Genomic DNA, 25,046 nt, shown 5'->3' on the forward strand with positions numbered 1-25,046 from the left:
TTTAAACACCAAAAAACTCTAAGCCATCTCCGTGGAGATGTTGCCTGTACAACGGCAAAGAGAATGACTGGGGAAGGCGGAGCCTAGGAGGGATCATGTGACCAGCTTTGCTGGGCTCTTTGCCATTTCCTGTTGGGGAAGAGAATATCCCACAAGTAAGGATGACGCCGTGGACCGGACACACCTATGTTGGAGAAATAGGTGACTTAGTGCTACTCTCTACCAAACATCTTAAGCTTCAGCTCCCCAGCAAGAAATTAGCTAATCAATATATCGGACCGTACCGTATTATTTCCATAGTGAATCCAAATGCTGTAAAGTTGAAATAACCCATTGAATGTAGGTTGCACCCTGTATTCCACGTCTCCCTACTGAAACCTTATGACTGCCTTCATCAATCATCTCCTCTCCCTCCTGTTTTGCTTCAGGATGGTCCGGAGTATGAGGTGGAGCGAATTCTTGACTCCAGGGTACGGAGACGTACTCTCCAGTATTTGGTTAAGTGGAAAGGTTATGGTATGGAGAAAAACTCCTGGGTTTCTCACTTGGACGTTCATGCTCCTTCGCTTCGTTCTGCATTCCACAGACGTTACCCCAATAAACCTTCCTGATTTGACCTGGGGGGCCTTGAGGAGGGGGGTATGTGATATACCTTTAAGGTATATCACCTGTTTGGCCTCTAACCCTATAAAAGGCTTCCTGTTCCTGTATCTCATTGCCTGAATATTGAAGGACAAACACTGCTGTGCATCTGAGTTTCTTAATTGTTCTGATTGTTACTGCAGTATTTCAAACTTTCTACTACAAGTTTTGTTGCTATTTTTCTATTTGTTATTTTGCTAGCAGTTTCGCTACTATTCCTTTTTTGTGCATTAATGGGTAAACCTCTTCTCAGCCTTTTCTCAGGAAACTTCCATTTGTACATTTACCGTTACGCTGACAGGAGTCAGCTGTTTGCAGAATATCACAGCAAGGACACGGTGTTTGCAGGACCGGAAGTCAGTCACGCACATACCCGCTGCTGTGTAAACACTGAACACGCCGAGGAGGTCAGGTATCATAGCGGTTACCACTTCAAGCATATTACTTTTCTCATTACTTGTGTTTATACAAAACCTTATATCAACTGTTATTAATACAAATACCGGAACTCATACTAAGACTGTTTACCTAATCTTTGCTCATTGCCGGATTCCTCTCAATACCTGTGAGCTTCTGTGTGTGTATGTATTGATCGGGTGTGTGTGTGTGAAGACAGAAAGACTCAATCAGATTATACTACATCATTTGTGTAAAGACTTTTTACTGCTTCTATTACCAATTCAAACTAGCATCTCCATGCTAAGCTACTCATATCAGAGCCAGCCCACGCTGAGAGAACTATCTTAAAGCATAAAATCTGCTCTCTTATATCTGAAACTACTTAACATCAAAACTAGCTCAATGTGTTGTTACTAAGAGTAATCAGTGACTCCTGAGTATCTTTCACAAAAGAGCAACAAAAACTTATTTTTGTAGCATTTATAACGTATTTGTTACACTGAGAGGAAAACCGGGCTCCAGCCTGCTGCGAAGCGCATATCAACGAAGAATCTAGCACAAACTTACTTCACCACCTTCATGGGAGGCAAAGTTTGTAAAACTGATTTGTGGGTGTGGTGAGGGGTGTATTTATAGGCATTTTGAGGTTTGGGAAACTTTGCCCCTCCTGGTAGGAATGTATATCCCATACGTCACTAGCTCATGGACTTTTGCTAATTACATGAAAGAAATAATATACATGTCAATTTTTGATATATTCATCAAAGTCTGGAATTGTGGGTTAACATTTTTATGGTATAAGAATTTCAAGACGGGAAAATAGTCTCCTCCTCTTAGTCTTCAGATAGTTGACCATAACAATCGCCCATTTAAGACAGTGAGCTAGACTAATCTCATCCATCCTGGTCGGGGTAAGATAGTCTAGATAAGGGGGAATATATCATTAATTTTTCATAACACAACAGACTCCATGTTGTTGTTTTTTAAACCTACTCGTGGCTCGACTATTATGACATTACATTTTGTTTTTCTCAGTCTTGCTGACTGAGAAGTTTTTCTATCAATATATTTTTCATTATTCAAGGTAGTTCTGCTCCGTTTACTTGCTTAGGCTCCAGCTTGTCGCTTATTTCTGTAAGTAAGGGCAATTTATAACCTTGATTATAGTCTAGGAATGTTGGGGTAAACATAAATAAAATATTTTTCTTGAATTTTTACCCTGTATGCGAGAGCCATCTAATGTCAGAATAATAATACTTCATTTAAATAATTTTAAGTTAATTAATGATTAAATATTATAACCAATGACTCCTCCTAGAATAGAGAATGGTGATATATAGGATCTATCCCAATGGGAGGGGGTGGTTTTTCCTGTATTTTGGAACTGGTCAAATCATATATGGAGTTGGTAATTTGCTAATCAACTACAGAGGTCGGAGACCATTGGATTATAACTGCTGAGGCTAATTTAGCCTACTCAGACAGACCTACGACCTGACAGCTTGATTCCTGCTTACAAAGGGGGAATTTATTTCCTTTGGTGATGTATGAAATTAAGTCACCTTAAATGTTAATGTCATTAAGATTTAAATCTCACGTTTATTAGAAATGTCTATTTAAATCAGGTAAATTAAATTGTTTTATAGCTTTTTGTGTTTTTCTTTTGATAATTCCTACCACCTGGTCTTAATAGTCGACAATAATGCTGGGTGAATTAGGAATTGTGATAAATTATTATCTGACAGTTTGTCATGATTATTAATTTACCTGATTCTCTGCAATAACCTTAAAGGGTTTATAACCAAATAGTTAGTTCTTATTAAGTCAATTTTTGTGTTATTTTGAAAATATGATTTAATTATCTTTATAGTTTAGTTTCTGCGTTAATTCTGTTTCCCTTATGTAATTGCTCTAATTGATTATTAAAGGATTATAGTTTATTTCACTGTATATATTTTTATTGCTTAGTTACCATTAAATGATTATTTTCCAATCAAAATCTTTTAATAAAGCTAATTTTTGTTTATTCATCTGGTGTCCGTATAATTAATAGACTGATAGCAACCAAAAGGATTCAGGTTTTGTGTTTATTATCTTTAACAAGTTATAAGAAAGTGTGTCATGAAAATCACATGCATTACTCCTATCACATAATATACTTCTATAGATAAAGGTAATATTCATAACAGGACTCATGGTTTCCAGCATAGACGTCATTCCATTCGCAAGGTTCCATCTCAGACCTCTTCAATTGTGCATGTTGAGACAGTGGTACGGCGATCATTCAAATCTATCACAGCGGATATCCATGGATGCTCGGACCCGAATTTCCCTCTCTTGGTGGATCCGTCCAGAGCAACTGTCCATGGGGACATCCTTCTTGAGACCGTCCTGGGAGATTGTGACCACAGATGCGAGTTTGGCAGGATGGGGAGCTGTTTGGGGTTCGCAGGATGACACAAGGAAAATGGTCCGGGGAGGAGTCTCTCCTTCCGATAAATATTCTGGAACTCCAAGCAATCTACAATGCTGTGAAGGCATGGCCTCTTCTGGGTCGATCAGCCTCATCAGATTCCAGACCGACATTACCTCAGTGGCTTACATCAACTATCAGGGGGGTACGAGGAGCTCCCTAGCTATGAGGGAGAGGTCTTGGATCTTAGAGTGGGCGGAGACTCACAGCAGCTCGCTCTCAGTGATTCACATCCCAGGTGTGGACAACTGGGAAGCAGATTTTCTCAGCAGACAATCCTTCCATCCGGGGGAATGGTCCCTTCATCACGAAGTGTTTGCGGAGATTTGTCTCAGGTGGGGAACGCCAGAGATAGATCACATGGTGTCCAGCCTCAATTGCAAGATTGCAAGATACCCCGATACGGGTCAAGGTCCAGGCAGAGCGAATAGATGACTTAGTTGTACCTTGGGGGTTCAGCCCAGCTTACATTTTTCCACCGTTACCACTTCTACCTTGTGTTGTGGCACGAATCAAACAGGAGCGGGCTTCAACCATTCTGATTGCTCCGTTGTGGCCGCGGAGGACGTGGTTTGCAGATCTGGTGGGGATGTCATCCTTTCCGCCGTGGAGGTTACCCTGTCGCAGGGATCTGCTGGAACAGGGCCCCTTTCAACATCAAAATCTCGATTCTCTGAGGCTGACTGCGTGGAGATTGAACGCCTAGTCTTGTCCAAGAGAGGCTTTTCGGAAAGTGTGATTGATACTCTAATTCAGGCAAGGAAGCCAGTCACTCGTCGCATCTACCATAAAGGTGTGGAGGACTTACTTGTCCTGGTGTGAGGAGCATGGATATCCTTGGCATAAGATGAAGGTATCAAGGATTCTGTCCTTTCTCCAAGACGGTTTGGAGAACGGTCTTGCCGCTAAATCCTTAAAGAGACAAATTTCGGCATTGTCAGTCTTGTTGCATAGGAAACTTACTGAGCTCCCTGACATCTAATCCTTTGTTCAGGTCCTGTATAGAATCAGGCCTGTCTTTAGACAGTCTGCTCCCCCGTGGAGCTTAAACTTGGTCCTTAAGGTTTTGCAGAGCAATTATGTATCAAAACCCCATAAGCTGTTCCCAACAAATGGATACTCACAATATAGGATGCACACAATAGTGCAAATGAAGCATACTGGGTATATTAAAGTGGCCCAGTGCACATATAAGTAAAGTTGATTCTCTGTTCCAGTAGGTGCTTCTTAAAACAATTAATGAGAGGGAGACTCCAGATAAAAAATAAAAAAAAAGCTTTATAAAAAATATAATAAAAACAATTACAGATTGTAAAATCTACAAATGTGTTCAGTACAAACACGCTACGCGTTTCTCAGCGCTAACCACGCTGTTTCCTCAGGCAGGTAATAGGAAACAGCGTGGTTAGCGCTGAGAAACGCGTAGCGTGTTTGTAATCAACACATTTGTAGATTTTACAATCTGTAATTGTTTTTATTATATTTTTTATAAAGCTTTTTTTATTTTTTATCTGGAGTCTCCCTCTCATTATTTGTTTTAAGAAGCACCTATTGGAACAGAGAATCAACTTTACTTATATGTGCACTGGGCCACTTTAATATACCCAGTATGCTTCATTTGCACTATTGTGTGCATCCAATACTGTGAGTATCCATTTGTTGGCAACGGCCTATGGGGTTTTGATACATAATTGCTCTGCACTAGGAGTCGCCCTCTTTTCCCTTTCCTGTTTCCATACTACAGAATCTGACTTCGGTTCCAGGAGGAGCTGCCCTGCTTTTTGGTGCACAGTACACTGGGACACTGTTAAGTTCCAAGAATATTCACCTAGGCATTATCTTTGCCATCACACACTGTGAGTATTATTTCACCGTATGAGAACTGTGTTTGTCTGGGGGGTTTTGGCTACACTAGGAGGCACCCTTTCTCTTTTTTTTTGTAAATAGATTTATGCAATTTCAAAATGAGCCCATATTATACCTTCTGGAAAATGAAAAGACAATACTTGAACATATAAAAATAATAATGAAATAGTTTACAAGTAAAAAACTAAAGGGATACTGAATGTTGTGATATTTGGAAGAAGTCATTTTTATGCTCACAACAAGTTAAATCTCATAGAAAACAATAGTATTCTTGACTAAAGCACATTTTTAAGGGATGCTGCAAATTATATTGTGTGCCACTTTTTTGAGCTACAAAGGTTTATGTTTTGATGTTACCTTGTCCTGAGAGTATTTAGCAACGCAGACTTCCCCTATTGCAGGCTCATAATTTTTCATCAGGTTCTGTGAGTTTTTATACACACTGCTTAGTGATACCATTAATTTATGAAGAGATTCAACGGATTTAGTACTTAGAACCTGCACAAAGAAATTACTTGGGCTAGAAAATTCCAGGACAATACCCTAAAAAAAAAAAAAAAAATATTAGAAATTGAATAAGATAACAGGTAGTCCGTAAATTATGTTGTTACAAGGGTTCTCTGGAAAGCACGTGTGATTTTAAATGTTATATTCAAATATACTGAATGACATTTAAAAAGAAAATGTATGCTTACCTGATAAATTTGTTTATTTTTAGACATGAGTAGTCCACAAATTTTCATCCTTACTTGTGGGATTTCACCTCCTGGTCAGCAGGAGGAGGCAAAGAGCACCACAGCAGAGCTGTATATATAGCTCCTCCTCTACCTCCCACTCCAGTCATTCGACCGAAGTTAGGAAGAGAAAGGAAAAGCCAAGGTGCAGAGGTGTCTGAAGTTTACAAAAATTAATAACCTGTCTCAGAGAACAGGGCAGACCGTGGACTCAACATGTCTAAAAAGAAACAAATTTATCAGGTAAGCATAAATTTTGTTTTCTTTTTAAAGACACAATGAGTCCACGGATTTTCATCCTTACTTGTGGGATACAACACCAAAGCTAGAGTACACGGATGATAAGGAAGGGACAAGACAGGGAACCTAAACGGAAGGAACCACTGCTTGAAGAACCTTTCTCCCAAAAACAGCCTCAGCCGAGGCAAAAGTATGACATTTTTTAAATTTAGAAAAAGTGTGAAGAGAGGACGAAGTTGCAGTCTTGCAAATCTGTTCTACAGAAGCTTCATTTCTGAATGCCCATGAGGAAGCAACAGCCCTAGTGGTATGAGCCGTAACTCTTTCAGGAGGCTGCTGTCCAGCAGTCTCATATGCAAAACGGATGATACTTTTCAGCCAAAAGAATGAGGTAGCCGTAGCTTTCGGACCCTTACGTTTTCCAGAGAAAATGACAAAGAAGATGACTGACAAAAGTCCTTAGTCGCTTGTAAATAAAATTTCAAAGCACGAACCATGTCCAAATTGTGCAAAAGACGTTCCTTTTGAGAAGGAGGATTAGGACACATAGAAGGAAAAACAATCTCCTGATTAATGTTCCTGTCTGAAACAACCTTAGGAAGGAACCCTAGTTTAGTACGTAAAAATACCTTATCCGAATGAAAAATAAGGTAAGGAGAATTGTATTGCAATGCCGAAAGCTCAGACACTCTTCGAGCTGAGAAAATGGCAACAAGAAAAAAAATTTCCAAGATAATTTAATATCTAAGGAATGCATAGGCTCAAACGGAGCCCCTTGAAAAACTTTAAGAACTAAATTCAGACTCCATGGAGGAGCAATTGGTTTAAACACAGGCCTGATTCCAACCAAAGCCTGACAAAAGGATTAAACATCTGGGACATCCGCCAGACGTTTGTGTAACAAAATAGATAAGGCAGAGATCTGACCCTTTAGGGAACTTGCCGATAAACCCTTCTCCAATCCTTCTTGGAGAAAGGACAAAATTCTGGGAATCCTAACTCTACTCCATGAGTAGCCCTTGGATTGACACCAATAAAGATATTTATGCCATATCTTATGGTAAATCTTTCTAGTCAAAGGTTTACAAGCCTGGATCATGGTCTCTATGACCGAATCAGAAAACCCTCGCTTGGATAGGATTAAGCGTTGAATCTCCAAGCAGTCAGCTTCAGAGAAACTAGATTTGGGTGAAGGAAGGGCCCTTGAATGAGAAGGTCCTTCCTCAACGGAAGTCTCCAAGGTGGCAGGGATGACATGTCCACCAGATCTGCATACCAATTCCTGCGAGGCCACGCAGGAGCAATGAGGAGCAATGAGGATCACTGATGCCCTCTCCTGTTTAATTCGAGCAATGACTCGAGGAAGAAGCCCAAACGGAGGAAATAGGTATGCAAGATTGAAGGACCAAGGAACAGCCAGAGCATCTATCAGTTCTGCCTGGGGATCCCTGGACCTCGACCTGTATCTCGGGAGCTTGGCATTCTGGCGAGATGCCATGAGATCCAACTCCGGCCGACCCCATTTGAGAATCAGGTTGGAGAACACTTGCAGATGGAGTTCCCACTCTCCCGGATGAAAAGTCTGCCTGCTCAGAAAGTCCGCCTCCCAGTTGTCCACCCCTGGGACATGGATCGGTGACAGATGGCAAGAATGAGCCTCCGCTCACCAGATTATTTTAGCTACCTCGGTCATCGCTAAAGAACTCCTCGTTCCTCCTTGATGATTGTTGTAAGCCACTATCGTTATGTTGTCCGTCTGAAATCTGATGAACTGGGCCGAAGCCAACTGAGGCCAGGCCAGAAGAGCATTGAAGATCGCTCTCAGTTCCAAGATGTTTATAGAAATAACAGATGCCACCGGAGTCTACACTCTCTGAGCCTTTAGAGGACCCCAGGCAGCTCCCCACCCTAGAAGGCTGGCATCTGTTGTAACAATCACTCAGGATGGTCTGCAAAAGCATGTTCCCTGGGATAGATGATCCAGAGATAACCACCATTGAAGTGAATGGCTTGTCTCCTGCTCCAGGGTTATTCGAGGAGACAAGTCTGCATAATTTCCAATCCACAGCCTGAGCATGTTTAACTGCAGATGTCTGAGGTGAAACCGAGCAAACGGGATGATGTCCATTGCCGCCACCATCAGTCCGATTACTTCCATGCACTGGGCCACTGACGGCCGAGGATTTGACTGAAGGGCTTGACAAGTATCTAGAATCTTTGATTTCCTGAGCTCTGTCAGAAAAATCCTCATGGATATAGAATTGATTATGGTTCCCAAGAAAGTCACCCTTGCTTTTGGGATTAAGGAACTCTTTTCCAGATTTACCTTCCACCCGTGAGTCCTCAGGAAGGACAGTACAATGTCGGTATGGGACCTTGATTGTTGAAAAGATGGCGCCTGGTTTAGAATATCGTCCAGAAAAGGCGCCACTGCAATGCCCCGTGGTCTTAGAACCGCCAGCAAAGACCCCAGAACCTTTGTGAAAATTGTGGGTGCCGTGGCCAGCCCAAAAGGAAGAGCCACAAACTGAAAGTGCTTGTCCAGAAAAGCAAACCTTAGGAACTTGTGATGATCTCTGTGGATAGGAGCATGAAGGTATGCATTCTTCAAGTCCACTATCGTCATAAATTGACGGATCAATGGAAGAATGGTACGAATAGTTTCCATCTTGAATCATGGAACTCTGAGAAACTTGTTTAGACACTTGAGATCTAATAAAGGTCTGAAGGTTCCCTCTTTTTGGGAACTACAAACAGATTTCAATAAAACCCCTGGCCCTGTTCCTGTGCTGGAACGGGAACAATTACTCCCAGGGAGGAGAGGTCTCTTACACAATGTAAGAATGCCTCTTTTTTTTTTTATCTGGTTTGCAGATAATCTTGAAAGAAGAAATCTTCCTCTAGGGAGAAAATCCTTGAATTCCAGTTTGTATCCCTGAGACACTATTTCTACCGCCCGCCCAGGAATCCTGAACGTATCTAACCCAAGCCTGAACGGAAAAAAAGAGAGCCTACCAAATCCGGTCCCGGATTGGGGGCATGCCCTTCATGCTGTTTTGGAATCAACAGCAGGCTTCTTGGATTGTTTACCCTTGTTCCAAGACTGGTTTGGTCTCCAGGTAGACTTAGATTGCGAATAGTTCCCTTCCTGATTAGAGGAAGAAGAGAAAGAATTCCCCTTGAAATTCCGAAAGGAACGAAAATTACTCTGTCATCGTTTTTGTTTACTTCTCTTATCCTGAGGAAGGAGATGACCCTTGCCTCCTGTGATATCAGAAATATTTTCCTTCACGACCGGTTCAAACAAGGTCATCACCTTCTAAGGAATTGCCAGAAGCTTAGACTTGGAAGATACGTCCGCAGACCAGGGCTTTAACCATAAAGCTCTGCGGGCTAGGATAGAAAACCACGAACTCTTAGCTGTCAATTTAGTAATTTGCAGAGAAGCATCTGCAATAAAGGCATTAGCCAACTTTAGAGCTTTAATCCTATCCTGCATCTCCTCTAAAGTGGTTTCACTTCTGAGAAACTCAGACAGAGCATCAAACTAATAAGCTGCTGCACTAGTGACCGTAGCAATGAACGCAGCCGGCTGCAAAAGCAGACCCTGGTGAACATAAATCTTTTTAAGTAGACCCTCCAACTTTTTGTCCATGGGATCTTTAAAAGCACAACTATCCTCAATGGGAATAGTGGTTCGCTTGGCTAGGGTGGAAATAGCTCCTTCCACCTTAGGAACAGTCTGCCAAGTTTCCCTTATAGCGTCCGCTATAGGAAACATCTTCTTGAAAATAGGGGATGGGGGAAAAAGGAATACATGGTCTCTCCCATTCCTTGGAAATAATCTCCGAAGTACGTTTTGGTACTGGAAAAATGTCTGAGTAAGAAGGAACTTCAAAAACAAAATTTATGCTTACCTGATAAATTTATTTCTCTTGTGGTGTATCCAGTCCACGGGTTCATCCATGACTTGTGGGATATTCTCCTTCCCAACAGGAAGCTGCAAGAGGACACCCACAGCAGAGCTGTCTATATAGCTCCTCCCCTAACTGCCACCCCCAGTCATTCAACCGAAGACAAGCAAGAAAAAAAGGAGAAACTATAGGGTGCAGAGGTGACTGTAGTTTAAAATAAAAAACACCTGCCTTAAAATGACAGGGCGGGCCGTGGACTGGATACACCACAAGAGAAATAAATTTATCAGGTAAGCATAAATTTTGTTTTCTCTTGTAAAGGTGTATCCAGTGCACGGGTTCATCCATTACTTGTGGGATACCAATACCAAAGCTTTAGGACACGGATGAAGGGAGGGACAAGGCAGGAACTTAAACGGAAGGCACCACTGCCTGTAAGACCTTTCTCCCAAAAATAGCCTCCGAAGAAGCAAAAGTATCAAATTTATAGAATTTAGAAAAGGTATGAAGCGAAGACCAAGTCCCCGCCTTACAAATCTGTTCAACAGAGGCCTCATGTTTAAAAGCCCATATGGAAGCTTCTGCTCTAGTAGAATGAGCTGTAATTCTTTCAGGAGGCTGCTGGCCAGTAGTCTCATAAGCTAAGCATATTATACTTCTTAGCCAAAAAGAAAGAGAAGTTGCCAAAGCCTTTTGGCCTCTCCTCTGTCCAGAGTAGACAACAAACAAAGCAGATGTTTGACGAAAATTCTTCGTAGCTTGTAAATAAAATTTTAAAGCACGAACCACATCAAGATTGTGTAATAGACATTCCTTCTTTGAAGGAGGATTAGGACATAGTGAAGGAACAACAATCTCCTGATTGATATTCTTATTAGATACCACCTTAGGAAGAAACCCAGGATTGGTACGTAACACTACATTATCTTCATGGAAAATCAGATAAGGGGAATCAAATTGTAAAGCAGATAACTCCGAAACTCTTTGAGCCGAGGACATAGCTACTAAAAACAGAACTTTCCAAGATAAAAGCTAATACCTATGGAATGCAAAGGTTCAAACGGAACCCCATGAAGAACTTTAAGAACTAAATTTAAACTCCATGGTGGAGCAACAGGTTTAAACACAGGCTTAATCCTAACTAAAGCCTGACAAAACGCCTGAACGTCTGGAACCTCAGCCAGACGTTTGTGCAAAAGAATAGACAGAGCAGAAATCTGTCACTTTAAGGAACTAGCTGACAAACCCTTCTCCAATCCTTCTTGGAGAAAAGATAATATCCTAGGAATCCTGAACTTACTCCATGAGTAACCCTTGGATTCACACCAATGAGGATATTTACACCATATCTTATGATAGATTTTCCTGGTGACAGGCTTTCGAGCCTGAATTAAGGTATCAATGACCGATTCGGAAAAACCACGCTTTGATAGAATTAAGCGTTCAATCTCCAAGCAGTTAGACGTAGAGAAATTAGATTTGGATGTTTGAAGGGACCTTGAAGTAGAAGGACCTGCCTTAGCGGCAGAGTCCATGGTGGAAAGGATGACATGTCCACCAGATCTGCATACCAAGTCCTGCGTGGCCATGCAGGGGCTATCAAGATCACCGAAGCTCTCTCCTGCTTGATCTTGGCAATCAGAAGAGGGAGCAGAGGAAACGGTGGAAACACATAAGCCAGGCTGAAGGACCAGGGCGCTGCTAGAGCATCCATCAGCGCTGCCTTGGGATCCCTGGACCTGGACCCGTAGAGAGGAAGCTTGGCGTTCTGACGAGATGCCATGAGATCCAGTTCTGGTTTGCCCCAAAGTTGGATCAACTGGGCAAATACCTCCGGATGGAGCTCCCACTCCCCCGGATGAAAAGTCTGCCGACTTAGAAAATCCGCCTCCCAGTTCTCTACTCCTGGGATTTGGATAGCTGGGAGATGGCAAGAGTGAACCTCTGCCTATAGAATTATCTTTGAAAACTCCAACATTGCCAGGGGGCTCCTTGTTCCCCCCTGATGGTTGATATAGGCTACAGTCGTGATGTTGTCCGACTGAAATCTGATGAACCTGACCGCAGCTAGCTGAGGCCAAGCCTGAAGAGCATTGAATATCGCTCTTAGTTCCAGAATGTTTATCGGAAGGAGGGCCTCCTCCTGAGTCCACGAACCCTGAGCCTTCAGGGAGTTCCAGACTGCACCCCAGCCCAGAAGGCTGGCATCTGTCGTTACTATAGTCCATTCTGGCCTGCAGAAACTCATTCCCTTGGACAGATGGACCCGAGATAGCCACCAGAGAAGAGAATCCCTGGTCTCTTGATCCAGATTTAGTAGAGGGGACAAATCTGTGTAATCCCCATTCCACTGATTGAGCATGCAAAGTTGCAGTGGTCTGAGATGTAGGCGGGCAAACAGAACTATGTCCATTGCCGCTACCATTAATCCGATTACCTCCATACACTGACTGACGAGAAATGGAAAAAGAGCACGGCAGGGACTTAGAAGTTTTGACAACCTAATCTCTGTCAGATAAATCTTCATTTCTACTGAATCTATCAGAGTTCCTAGGAAGGAAACTCTTGTGAGAGGTGAGAGTGAACTCTTTCCTTCGTTCACCTTCCACCCGTGAGACCTTCGGAATGCCAGAACAATGTCCGTATGGGACCTGGCGATTTGAAAAGTTGACGCCTGTATCAGGATGTCGTCTAGGTAAGGGGCTACTGCTATACCCCACGGTCTTAGAACAGCCAGAAGGGACCCTAGAACCTTCGTAAAGATTCTTGGTGCTGTGGCTAACCCGAAGGGAAGAGCCACAAACTGGTAATGCCTGTCTAGGAAGGCGAACCTGAGAAACTGATGATGATCCCTGTGAATATGTAGATAAGCATCCTTTAAATCCACGGTAGTCATATATTGACCCTCCTGGATCATAGGTAGGATGGTTCGAATAGTCTCCACCTTGAAGGATGGGACCCTAAGAAATTTGTTTAGGATCTTGAGATCAAAGATTGGTCTGAAACATCCCTCTTTCTTGGGAACTATAAACAGATTTGAATAGAAGCCCTGCCCCTGTTCCTCCTTTGGAACTGGGTGGATCACTCCCATAACTAGTAGGTCTTGAACGCAATGTAAGAATGCCTCTCTCTTTATCTGGTTTGCAGGTAATTGTGAGAGATGAAATCTCCCCTTTGGAGATGAAGATTTGAAATCCAGAAGATATCCCTGGGAAACAATCTCCAGAGCCCAGAGATCCTGGGCGTCTCTTGCCCAAGCCTGGGCGAAGAGAGAAAATCTGCCCCCCACTAGATCCGGTCCCGGATCGGGGGCTACTCATTCATGCTGTCTTAGAGGCAGCAGCAGGCTTTTTGGCCTGTTTCCCCTTGTTCCAAGCCTGGTTAGGTCTCCAGACTGGCTTGGACTGGGCAAAATTTCCCTCTTGTTTTGTAGAAGAAGATGAAGCTGCGCCACTCTTGAAGTTTCGAAAGGAACGAAAATTAGTCTGTTTGGTCCTTAACTTGTTGGACCTATCCTGGGGAAGGGCGTAGCCTTTTCCTCCTGTAATATCAGAAATGATCTCCTTCAGTCCAGGCCCAAATAGCGTCTGCCCTTTGAAGGGGATCTTGAGAAGTTTAGACTTTGAAGTGACATCAGCTGACCAGGATTTAAGCCATAGCGCCCTACGTGCCTGAATAGCAAAATCTGAATTTTTAGCCGATAGCTTGGTTAAATGAAAAACGACGTAAGAAATAAATGAATTGGCTAACTTAAGAGCTTTAAGCCTGTCAAGGATATCATCCAACGGGGTCTCTACCTGTAAAGCCTCCTCCAGAAACTCGAACCAGAAAGCCGCTGCAGCAGTGACTGGGGCAATGCATGCAAGAGGCTGGAGAATAAAACCTTGTTGTATAAAGATTTTCTTAAGGAAACCCTTTAATTTCTTATCCATAGGATCTAGGAAAGCACAACTGTCCTCGACAGGAATAGTTGTACACTTAGCTAGGGTAGAGACTGCTCCCTCCACCTTAGGGAGCGTCTGCCACAAGTCCCGTGTAGCGGCATCTATAGGAAACATTTTCTTAAAAGCAGGAGGGGGAGAGAACGGCACACCTGGTCTATCCCATTCCTTAGTAATAATTTCTGAAAACCTCTTAGGGATTGGAAAAACATCAGTGTAAACAGGCACTGCAAAGTATTTGTCCATTATACACAATTTCTCTGGGACTACAATGGTGTCACAGTCATCCAGAGTCGCTAAAACCTCCCTGAGCAACACGCGGAGGTGTTCAAGCTTAAATTTAAATGCTGTCATTTCAGAGTCAGACTGAAGTAACGCCTTCCCTGAATTAGAGAAGTCACCCACAGATAGAAGCTCTCCTGCTTCAACTTCTGCACTTTGTGAGGGTATATCAGATATAGCTACTAAAGCGTCAGAGAGCTCTGTATTTGTACTAGCCCCAGAGCTGTCTCGCTTTCCTTGTAACCCTGACAGTTTGGACAATACCTCTGTGAGGGTATGATTTATAACTGCCGCCATATCTTGTAAAGTAAACGCACTGGACGCGCTAGATGTACTTGGCGTCCCTTGAGCGGGAGTTATAGGTTCTGACACGTGGGGAGAGCTAGATGGCATAACCTCCCTTTTGTCAGTCTCAGAAACCTCTGGTGATAAATCTTTAAAAGCCATAATATGGTCTTTATAACTTATAGAAAGGTCAGTGCATTTGGTACACATTCTAAGAGGGGGTTCCACAATGGCTTCTAAACATAATGAACAAGGAGTTTCCTCTATGTCAGACATGTTTAACAGACTAGTAATGAGACCAGCAAGCTTGGAAAACACTTTAATAAATGTGAAAAAAGCAATAATAAAAAACGGTACTGTGCCTTTAAGAGAAAAAAACTACCACATAAACTGCAAAACAGTGAAAAAAAATTAGTAAACTCTACGAAATTTTTACAGTGTGTATAAGGGACTAAAGCAGCATTGCACCCACTTGCAAATGGATGATTAACCCCTCAGGCCCAAAAACGAATTAGAAAAATATTAAACCTGTTAACAAACAGTCAAACACTGCTACAGCTCTGCTGTGGCTCCTACCTGCCCTTAAAAACGATTTTTGCAGGAACAAAACCCTCTATAGAGGTCCTATAAGCCAGAGGACTCCTTCAGGGAAGCTGGATGTCTCAGATTGAAAACGAAAATAGGCCCCTCCCACCATGCACTCAAAGTCAGAGGGCCTTAAAAAAGTACTCCTAGGAGTAATCTAACAAGCCATGTGGAAACTAGGCCCCAAATAAAGATTTATCACACGTTTTTATTTATAAATCATGCAAACGTTTTTACACTAAGTAATATAGGTAATAACATGAATATTATCCCTTTTTGCAAGCATGATCCCAGTTGTTGTTAAATCACTGTATCAGGCTTACCTTAAATATACCAGGCACTGTCAGCATTTTCTAGACCTTATCTCTCTAGAAAAAATATACTGAACATACCTCAAAGCAGGCAATCTGCAGACCGTCCCCCCAACTGAAGTGTTCTTTCCATACTCTTAAGTTATGTGTGAGAACAGCAATGGACCTTAATTACAAACCGCTAAGATCATCAAACCTCCAAGCAGAAGTCTTCTTCCAATTTCTGCCTGAGAGTAAAAACAGTACAACGCCGGTACCGTTTAAAAATAAACTTTTGATTGAAGGTATTTTCTGTCCCCGCGAGCCTAACAGCCCGCAAGGAAAAAAGTCAATTTGAAAATTTTTGAAGGTATAAGAAAAAATATTTATTCATATGCATTTTCCAAAATAATGAAACAGACAGTCTGAAGGAAGGAATACTGATTAACCTGAATCATGGCAAATATAAGTTTAAAACATATATTTAGAACTTTACATATAAACTGCCCAACCATAGCTTTGAGTGTCATAAATAGAAAACATAATTTATGCTTACCTGATAAATTCCTTTCTCCTGTAGTGTAGTCAGTCCACGGGTCATCCATTACTTATGGGATTATATCTCCTCCCTAACAGGAAGTGCAAGAGGATCACCCAAGCAGAGCTGCTATATAGCTCCTCCCCTCTACGTCATACCCAGTCATTCGACCGAAACCAAACGAGAAAAGAGAAACTATAGGGTGCAGTGGTGACTGGAGTTTAATTTAAAATTTAGACCTGCCGTAAAAACAGGGCGGGCCGTGGACTGACTACACTACAGGAGAAAGGAATTTATCAGGTAAGCATAAATTATGTTTTCTCCTGTTAAGTGTAGTCAGTCCACGGGTCATCAATTACTTATGGGATACCAATACCAAAGCTAAAAGTACACGGATGACGGGAGGGACAGGCAGGACCTTTACACGGAAGGAACCACTGCCTGAAGAACCTTTCTCCCAAAAACAGCCTCCGAAGAAGCAAAAGTGTCAAATTTGTAAAATTTTGAAAAGGTGTGAAGTGAAGACCAAGTTGCAGCCTTGCAAATCTGTTCAACAGAGGCCTCATTTTTAAAGGCCCAAGTGGAAGCCACAGCTCTGGTAGAATGAGCTGTAATTCTTTCAGGAGGCTGCTGTCCAGCAGTCTCATAGGCTAAACGTATTATGCTACGAAGCCAGAAGGAGAGAGAGGTAGCCAAAGCCTTTTGACCTCTCCTCTGTCCAGAATAAACGACAAACAGGGAAGAAGTTTGTCGAAAATCTTTAGTTGCCTGTAAATAGAATTTCAGGGCACGGACAACGTCCAGATTGTGCAGAAGTCGTTCCTTCTTTGAGGAAGGATTAGGGCACAATGAAGGAACAACAATCTCTTGATTGATATTCTTGTTAGTGACTACCTTAGGTAAGAACCCAGGTTTAGTACGCAGAACTACCTTGTCTGAATGAAAAATCGGATAAGGAGAATCACAATGTAAGGCTGATAACTCAGAGACTCTTCGAGCCGAGGAAATAGCCATTAGGAACAGAACTTTCCAAGATAACAGCTTGATATCAATGGAATGAAGGGGTTCAAACTGAACACCCTGTAAAACGTTAAGAACTAAGTTTAAGCTCCATGGCGGAGCAACAGTTTTAAACACAGGCTTAATCCTAGCCAAAGCCTGACAAAAAGCCTGAACGTCTGGAACTTCTGACAGACGCTTGTGTAAAAGAATGGACAGAGCTGAGATCTGTCCCTTTAACGAACTAGCAGATAAACCCTTTTCTAAGCCTTCTTGTAGAAAAGACAATATCCTAGGAATCCTAACCTTACTCCATGAGTAACTCTTGGATTCGCACCAATGTAAGTATTTACGCCATATTTTATGGTAAATTTTCCTGGTAACAGGTTTCCTAGCCTGTATTAAGGTATCAATCACTGACTCCGAGAATCCACGCTTTGATAGAATCAAGCGTTCAATCTCCATGCAGTCAGCCTCAGAGAAATTAGATTTGGATGTTTGAAAGGACCCTGAACCAGAAGGTCCTGTCTCAGAGGCAGAGACCATGGTGGACAGGACGACATGTCCACTAGATCTGCATACCAGGTCCTGCGTGGCCACGCAGGCGCTATTAGAATCACTGATGCTCTCTCCTGTTTGATCCTGGCAATCAGTCGAGGAAGTATCGGGAAGGGTGGAAACACATAAGCCATGTTGAAGACCCAAGGTGCTGTCAGAGCATCTATCAGAACCGCTCCCGGGTCCCTGGACCTTGATCCGTAACAAGGAAGCTTGGCGTTCTTGCGAGACGCCATGAGATCCAGATCTGGTTTGCCCCAACGCCGAAGCAGTTGTGCAAATACCTCCGGGTGAAGTTCCCACTCCCCCGGATGAAAAGTCTGGCGACTTAGGAAATCCGCCTCCCAGTTCTCCACGCCAGGGATGTGGATCGCTGACAGGTGGCAAGAGTGAGACTCTGCCCAGCGAATTATCTTTGAGACTTCCATCATCGCTAGGGAACTCCTTGTCCCTCCCTGATGATTGATGTAAGCCACAGTCGTGATGTTGTCCGACTGAAACCTGATGAACCTCAGAGTTGCTAGCTGAGGCCAAGCCAGAAGACCATTGAGAACTGCTCTCAATTCCAGAATGTTTATTGGAAGGAGACTCTCCTCCTGAGTCCATGATCCCTGAGCCTTCAGGGAATTCCAGACAGCGCCCCAACCTAGTAGGCTGGCGTCTGTTGTTACAATCGTCCAGTCTGGCCTGCTGAAGGGCATCCCCCTGGACAGATGTGGCCGAGAAAGCCACCATAGAAGAGAATCTCTGGTCTCTTGATCTAGATTCAGCATAGGGGACAAATCTGAGTAATCCCCATTCCACTGACTTAGCATGCACAATTGTAGTGGTCTGAGATGCAGGCGTGCAAAAGGTACTATGTCCATTGCCGCTACCATTAAGCCGATTACCTCCATGCATTGAGCCACTGACGGGTGTTGAATGGAATGAAGGACACGGCAAGCATTTAGAAGTTTTGTTAACCTGTCTTCTGTCAGATAAATTTTCATTTCTACAGAATCTATAAGAGTCCCCAAGAAGGGAACTCTTGTGAGTGGCAATAGAGAACTCTTTTCTACGTTCACCTTCCACCCGTGCGACCTTAGAAATGCCAGAACCAATTCTGTATGAGACTTGGCAGTCTGGAAACTTGACGCTTGTATCAGAATGTCATCTAGGTACGGAGCTACCGAAATTCCTCGCGGTCTTAGTACCGCCAGAAGAGAACCCAGAACCTTTGTAAAGATTCTTGGAGCCGTGGCTAACCCGAAGGGAAGAGCCACAAACTGGTAATGCCTGTCTAGGAAGGCAAACCTTAGGTACCGATAATGATCCTTGTGAATCGGTATGTGAAGGTAGGCATCCTTTAAATCCACTGTGGTCATGTATTGACCCCTTTGGATCATAGGTAAGATTGTCCGAATAGTTTCCATTTTGAACGATGGAACTCTTAGGAATTTGTTTAGGATCTTTAAATCCAAGATTGGTCTGAAGGTTCCCTCTTTTTTGGGAACCACAAACAGATTTGAGTAAAACCCTTGTCCGTGTTCCGACCGCGGAACTGGATGGATCACTCCCATTAGTAAAAGGTCTTGTACACAGCGTAGAAACGCTTCTCTCTTTATCTGGTTTGCTGACAGCCTTGAAAGATGAAATCTCCCTTTTGGAGGAGAAGCTTTGAAGTCCAGAAGATATCCCTGAGATATGATCTCTAACGCCCAGGGATCCTGGACATCTCTTGCCCAAGCCTGGGCGAAGAGAGAAAGTCTGCCCCCCACTAGATCCGTTTCCGGATCGGGGGCCCTCACTTCATGCTGTCTTAGGGGCAGCAGCAGGTTTTCTGGCCTGCTTGCCCTTGTTCCAGGACTGGTTAGGTTTCCAGCCCTGTCTGTAGCGAGCAATAGTTCCTTCCTGCTTTGGAGCTGAGGAAGTTGATGCTGCTCCTGCCTTGAAGTTACGAAAGGCACGAAAATTAGACTGTCTAGCCCTTGGTTTGGCTCTGTCTTGAGGCAGGGCATGACCCTTACCTCCAGTAATGTCAGCGATAATTTCTTTCAAACCGGGCCCGAATAATGTCTGCCCTTTGAAAGGTATGTTAAGCAATTTAGATTTAGAAGTCACATCGGCTGACCAAGATTTAAGCCACAGCGCTCTGCGCGCTTGAATGGCGAATCCTGAATTCTTAGCCGTAAGTTTAATTAAGTGTACTACGGCATCGGAAATAAATGAATTGGCTAGCTTAAGCACTCTAAGCTTGTCTGTAATCTCATCCAATGTAACTGAGTTAATGGTCTCTTCCAGAGACTCAAACCAGAATGCCGCCGCAGCCGTGACAGGCGCAATGCATGCAAGGGGTTTTAATATAAAACCTTGTTGAACAAACATTTTCTTAAGGTAAACCTCTAACTTTTTATCCATTGGATCTGAAAAAGCACAGCTATCCTCCACCGGGATAGTGGTACGTTTAGCCAGAGTAGAAACTGCTCCCTCCACCTTAGGGACCGTCTGCCATAAGTCCCGTGTGGTGGCGTCTATTGGAAACATTTTTCTAAATATAGGAGGGGGAGAAAAGGGCACACCAGGTCTATCCCACTCCTTGTTAATAATTTCTGTAAGCCTTTTAGGAATAGGAAAAACGTCAGTACACGTCGGTACCGCAAAATATTTATCCAGCCTACACATCTTCTCTGGAATTGCAACCGTGTTACAATCATTCAGAGCCGCTAATACCTCCCCTAGCAATACACGGAGGTTCTCAAGCTTAAATTTAAAATTTGAAATGTCTGAATCCAGCTTACTTGGATCAGATCCGTCACCCACAGAATGAAGCTCTCCGTCCTCATGTTCTGCAAAATGTGACGCAGTATCAGACATGGCTCTAATATTATCAGCGCACTCTGTTCTCACCCCAGAGAGGTTCTGGCAATTTAGATAATACTTCAGTCATAACATTAGCCATGTCTTGCAAAGTGATTTGTATGGGCCGCCCTGATGTACTTGGCGCCACAATATCACGCACCTCCTGAGCGGGAGACGAAGGTACTGACACGTGAGGAGAGTTAGTCGGCATAACTTCCCCCTCGTTGTCTGGTGAAATTTTCTTTACATGTACACTTTTATTTAAAGTAGCATCAATGCAATTAGTACACAAATTTCTATTGGGCTCCACATTGGCCTTTAAACATATTGCACAAAGAGTTTCCTCTGTGTCAGACATGTTTAACAGACTAGCAATGAAACTAGCAAGCTTGGAAAATACTCTTGAAATAAATTTACAAGCAATATAAAAAACGTTACTGTGACTTTAAGAAGCACCAATAAACTGTCACAGTTGAAATCACAATGAACCAAATTTGTTATAGCAACCAAATTTTCACAGTAAATGCATTAAGTTAGCCAAGGATTGCACCCACCAGCAAATGGATGATTAACCCCTTAATACCCAAAAAACGGATAACAGATATAAACGTTTTAACACAGTCAAAAGCACAGTCTCACAGGTCTGCTGTGAGTGATTACCTCCCTCAAAACTAGTTTTGGAGACCCCTGGGCTCTGTAGAGACGTCCTGGATCATGGAAGAAGGAATAGGAAGACTGAGTGAATTCTTCCTGCGCAAGAAAGCGCCAAAATAGGCCCCTCCCACTCATATTATAACAGTGGGGAAGCTCAGTAAACTGAATTTATTCATAAATAAACGACAGCCATGTGGAAAATAATGCCCAAATTTTATCACCAAGTACCTCAGAGAAAAACGATTAACATGCCAGTAAAACGTTTTAAAATAAAATCATGAAATGATACTAATAAGCCTACTGCTAGTCGCTTTCACTGCAGTGGGGGCTCAAATATAAGTTAAATGTATACAGTATTTTCTTAGTGAAGTTCCATTCCCCAGAAATACCTCAGTGTAACATACATACATATCAGCCTGATACCAGTCGCTACTACTGCATTTAAGGCTGCACTTACATTATATGGGTATTAGCAGTATTTTCTTAGTCAATTCCATTCCTTAGAAAATAATATACTGCAACATACCTCCTTGCAGGTGAACCCTGCCCGCTGTCCCCTGTTCTGAAGTTACCTCACTCCTCAGAATGGCCGAGAACAGCAAATGGATCTTAGTTACGACCGCTAAGATCATACAAAAACTCAGGTAGATTCTTCTTCTAATGCTGCCTGAGAAAAAACAACACACTCCGGTGCTGTTTAAAATAACAAACTTTTGATTGAAGATATAAAAACTAATTTTAATAACCACAGTCCTCTCACACGTCCTATCTATTAGTTAGGTGCAAGAGAATGACTGGGTATGACGTAGAGGGGAGGAGCTATATAGCAGCTCTGCTTGAGTGATCCTCTTGCACTTCCTGTTAGGGAGGAGATATAATCCCATAAGTAATGGATGACCCGTGGACTGACTACACTTAACAGGAGAAATAAGATTTACTTACCCCAAGACACTCATCTACATATAGTAGATAGCCAAACCAGTACTGAAACGAGAATCAGTAGAGGTAATGGTATATAAGAGTATATCGTCGATCTGAAAAGGGAGGTAGGAGAAGAAATCTCTACGACCGATAACAGAGAACCTATGAAATAGATCCCCTAGAGGAAGACCATTGTATTCAAATAGGCAATACTCTCTTCACATCCCTCTGACATTCACTGCACTCTGAGAGGAAAACCGGGCTTCAGCCTGCTGCGAAGTGCATATCAACGTAGAATCTAGCACAAACTTACTTCACCACCTCCATGGGAGGCAAAGTTTGTAAAACTGAATTGTGGGTGTGGTGAGGGGTGTATTTATAGGAATTTGTAAAGTTTGGGAAACTTTGGCCCTCCTGATAGGAATGTATATCCCATACGTCACTAGCTCATGGACTCTTGCTAATTACATGAAAGAAACTACACTAAGTCACCACATCTCTCTTGATACTTCCTTACTTGTCGAGAGCTGCAAGAGAATGACTGGGGGTGGCAGTTAGGGGAGGAGCTATATAGACAGCTCTGCTGTGGGTGTCCTCTTGCAGCTTCCTGTTGGGAAGGAGAATATCCCACAAATAATGGATGAACCCGTGGACTGGATACACCTTTAAATGAGAAATATCTGTCCAATTTACACGACTTTGCAGGAGCGATGACTACTGTAGAATCACAGTCGTCTAAAGTCACTAACACCTCCCTGAGTAACAGGTGGAGGTGCTCTAGTTTAAACCTGAAAGATACAACCTCTGAATCAGTCTAAGGTAATGCACTTTCTGAATCTGAAATTTTTCCTTCTGAGAAAACCTCCATTCCCTCCAACTCAGTTCCCTGAAAGGGTACATCAGAGAATGCCACCATTGCATCAGAAATTTCACTGACAAAATTGTTGTCCTTCCTCTTACGCTTGCCTTGCAACATAGGAAAAGCAGACAACGCATCAGAAATTGTAGAAGACATAATCACAGCTATATCTTTTAAGGTAACTCCAGCAGTCACTGGAGTAGAAGTACAGGGCACTGCTTGAGCAGGCATTAAAATCTTGGGACACTTGGGGAGAAAGCTGCGGCATACTCTGAATCTCATCATTCGATTCCTGAGAAGCATCCACCTTTGAAAAATTTTGTTCATGAAAAATCTTTTCCTTATAACTCAAAGCCCTCTTAATACATGAAGGACAGAAAGCGATTGGTGGTTCCACATTAGCATCCAAACACAGGGAGAAAGTAACATTTTGCACAGCTCCTATGTCCATACTAAAGTACAAAAAGAAAAAACAAAAATCCTCTTTTTTTTTTAAATCAAAAAAACGTTACTGTCTCTTGAAGAGATCACAAAAGTAACCCCTTTATATTAAATAAAAAAAAAACATATATCCATGGCTAATCAAATTGTTTAAGGAAAACAAATTTGGTGACAGAGAAATTGAGGGAAAAAACAAACGATACTGTGCCTTTAAATTTTAAAACTGCAACTTTTTTACTGCTTTTTCTTTACTACAGAAAAAACGTACTCCAGCAGTTAAATAAAAATAACTTTAGACACCTATACTCCTCAGCAACTCTGCTGAGGTGCCTACCTGCCAACAGAATCACTCCCTGGCTGGAACTCTTGTAGTCATCTAACAATCCGGACACTGAAGGGAAAACGATCCGGCCACTTCAGAAACACAAAAGCGCTACAATCGCTTGCCTGATTCTACAGAAAGACATGCGGTAGTAGAGCCACATATGCATCCACTCCTGTATGCTTAGGACTGCGCAATAACCAAGAGGAAGCGCGCAAAACTAAGCCCCGCCCATTGTGGGCGTAACTTTCCTAAACACGTCTCTACAACGTAGTAATAGAAGACTAAGGGATCGTAACCACCATTATATCCCTTATAGTCTGCTAATGCTTACAATTAAAAAAACAGAATTTATGCTTACCTGATAAATTTCTTTCTCCAACGGTGTGTCCGGTCCACAGCGTCATCCTTACTTGTGGGAATATTCTCTTCCCCAACAGGAAATGGCAAAGAGCACAGCAAAAGCTGCCCATATAGCCCCCCTCTGGCTCCGCCCCCCAGTCATTCGACCGACGGTTAGGAGAAAAAAGGAGAAACTATAGGGTGCCGTGGTGACTGTAGTGTATAGAGAAAGAAATGTTTCAAACCTGATTAAAAAACCAGGGCGGGCCGTGAACCGGACACACCGTTGGAGAAAGAAATTTATCAGGTAAGCATAAATTCTGTTTTCTCCAACATTGGTGTGTCCGGTCCACGGCGTCATCCTTACTTGTGGGAACCAATACCAAAGCTTTAGGACACAGATGGAGGGAGCAAATCAGGTTACCTAAATGGAAGGCACCACGGCTTGCAAAACCTCTCTCCCAAAAATAGCCTCCGAAGAAGCAGAAGTATCGAATTTGTAAAATTTGGCAAAAGTGTGCAGAGAAGACCAAGTCGCTGCCTTACATATCTGATCAACAGAAGCCTCGTTCTTGAAGGCCCATGTGGAAGCCACAGCCCTAGTAGAGTGAGCTGCGATTCGTTCAGGAGGCTGCCGTCTGGCAGACTTATAAGCCAATCGGATGATGCTTTTCAGCCAGAAAGGAAGAGAGGTAGCAGTAGCTTTTTGTCCTCTCCTCTTACCAGAGTAAACGACAAACAAAGATGAAGTTTGTCTGAAATCCTTTGTTGCGTCTAAATAGAACTTTAAAGCACGGACCACATCTAAATTGTGTAACAAACGTTCCTTCTTTGAAACTGGATTCGGACACAGAGAAGGAACAACTATTTCCTGGTTAATATTCTTGTTGGAAACTACTTTTGGAAGAAAACCAGGCTTGGTA

The 25,046-nt window shown here is 42.7% G+C and overlaps 1 protein-coding gene across 1 annotated transcript in view; it reads right to left on the bottom strand.

Moving 5' to 3' along the window:
* Positions 1 to 25,046, bottom strand: part of TDRD1 (tudor domain containing 1) — an 881,429-nt gene that overhangs the window by 716,316 nt on the left and 140,067 nt on the right. Inside the window, exons 4-5 of the mRNA XM_053692993.1 lie at positions 15,336 to 15,383; positions 5,738 to 5,923 (exon numbers count right to left, since the gene is read on the bottom strand). Of these exons, the coding sequence (XP_053548968.1) occupies positions 5,738 to 5,923; positions 15,336 to 15,383 (234 nt within the window). The remainder of the gene's footprint in view (positions 1 to 5,737; positions 5,924 to 15,335; positions 15,384 to 25,046) is intronic.

This window comes from Bombina bombina, chromosome 9 (genome assembly GCF_027579735.1).
Source record: "Bombina bombina isolate aBomBom1 chromosome 9, aBomBom1.pri, whole genome shotgun sequence".
NCBI lineage: Eukaryota > Metazoa > Chordata > Amphibia > Anura > Bombinatoridae > Bombina > Bombina bombina.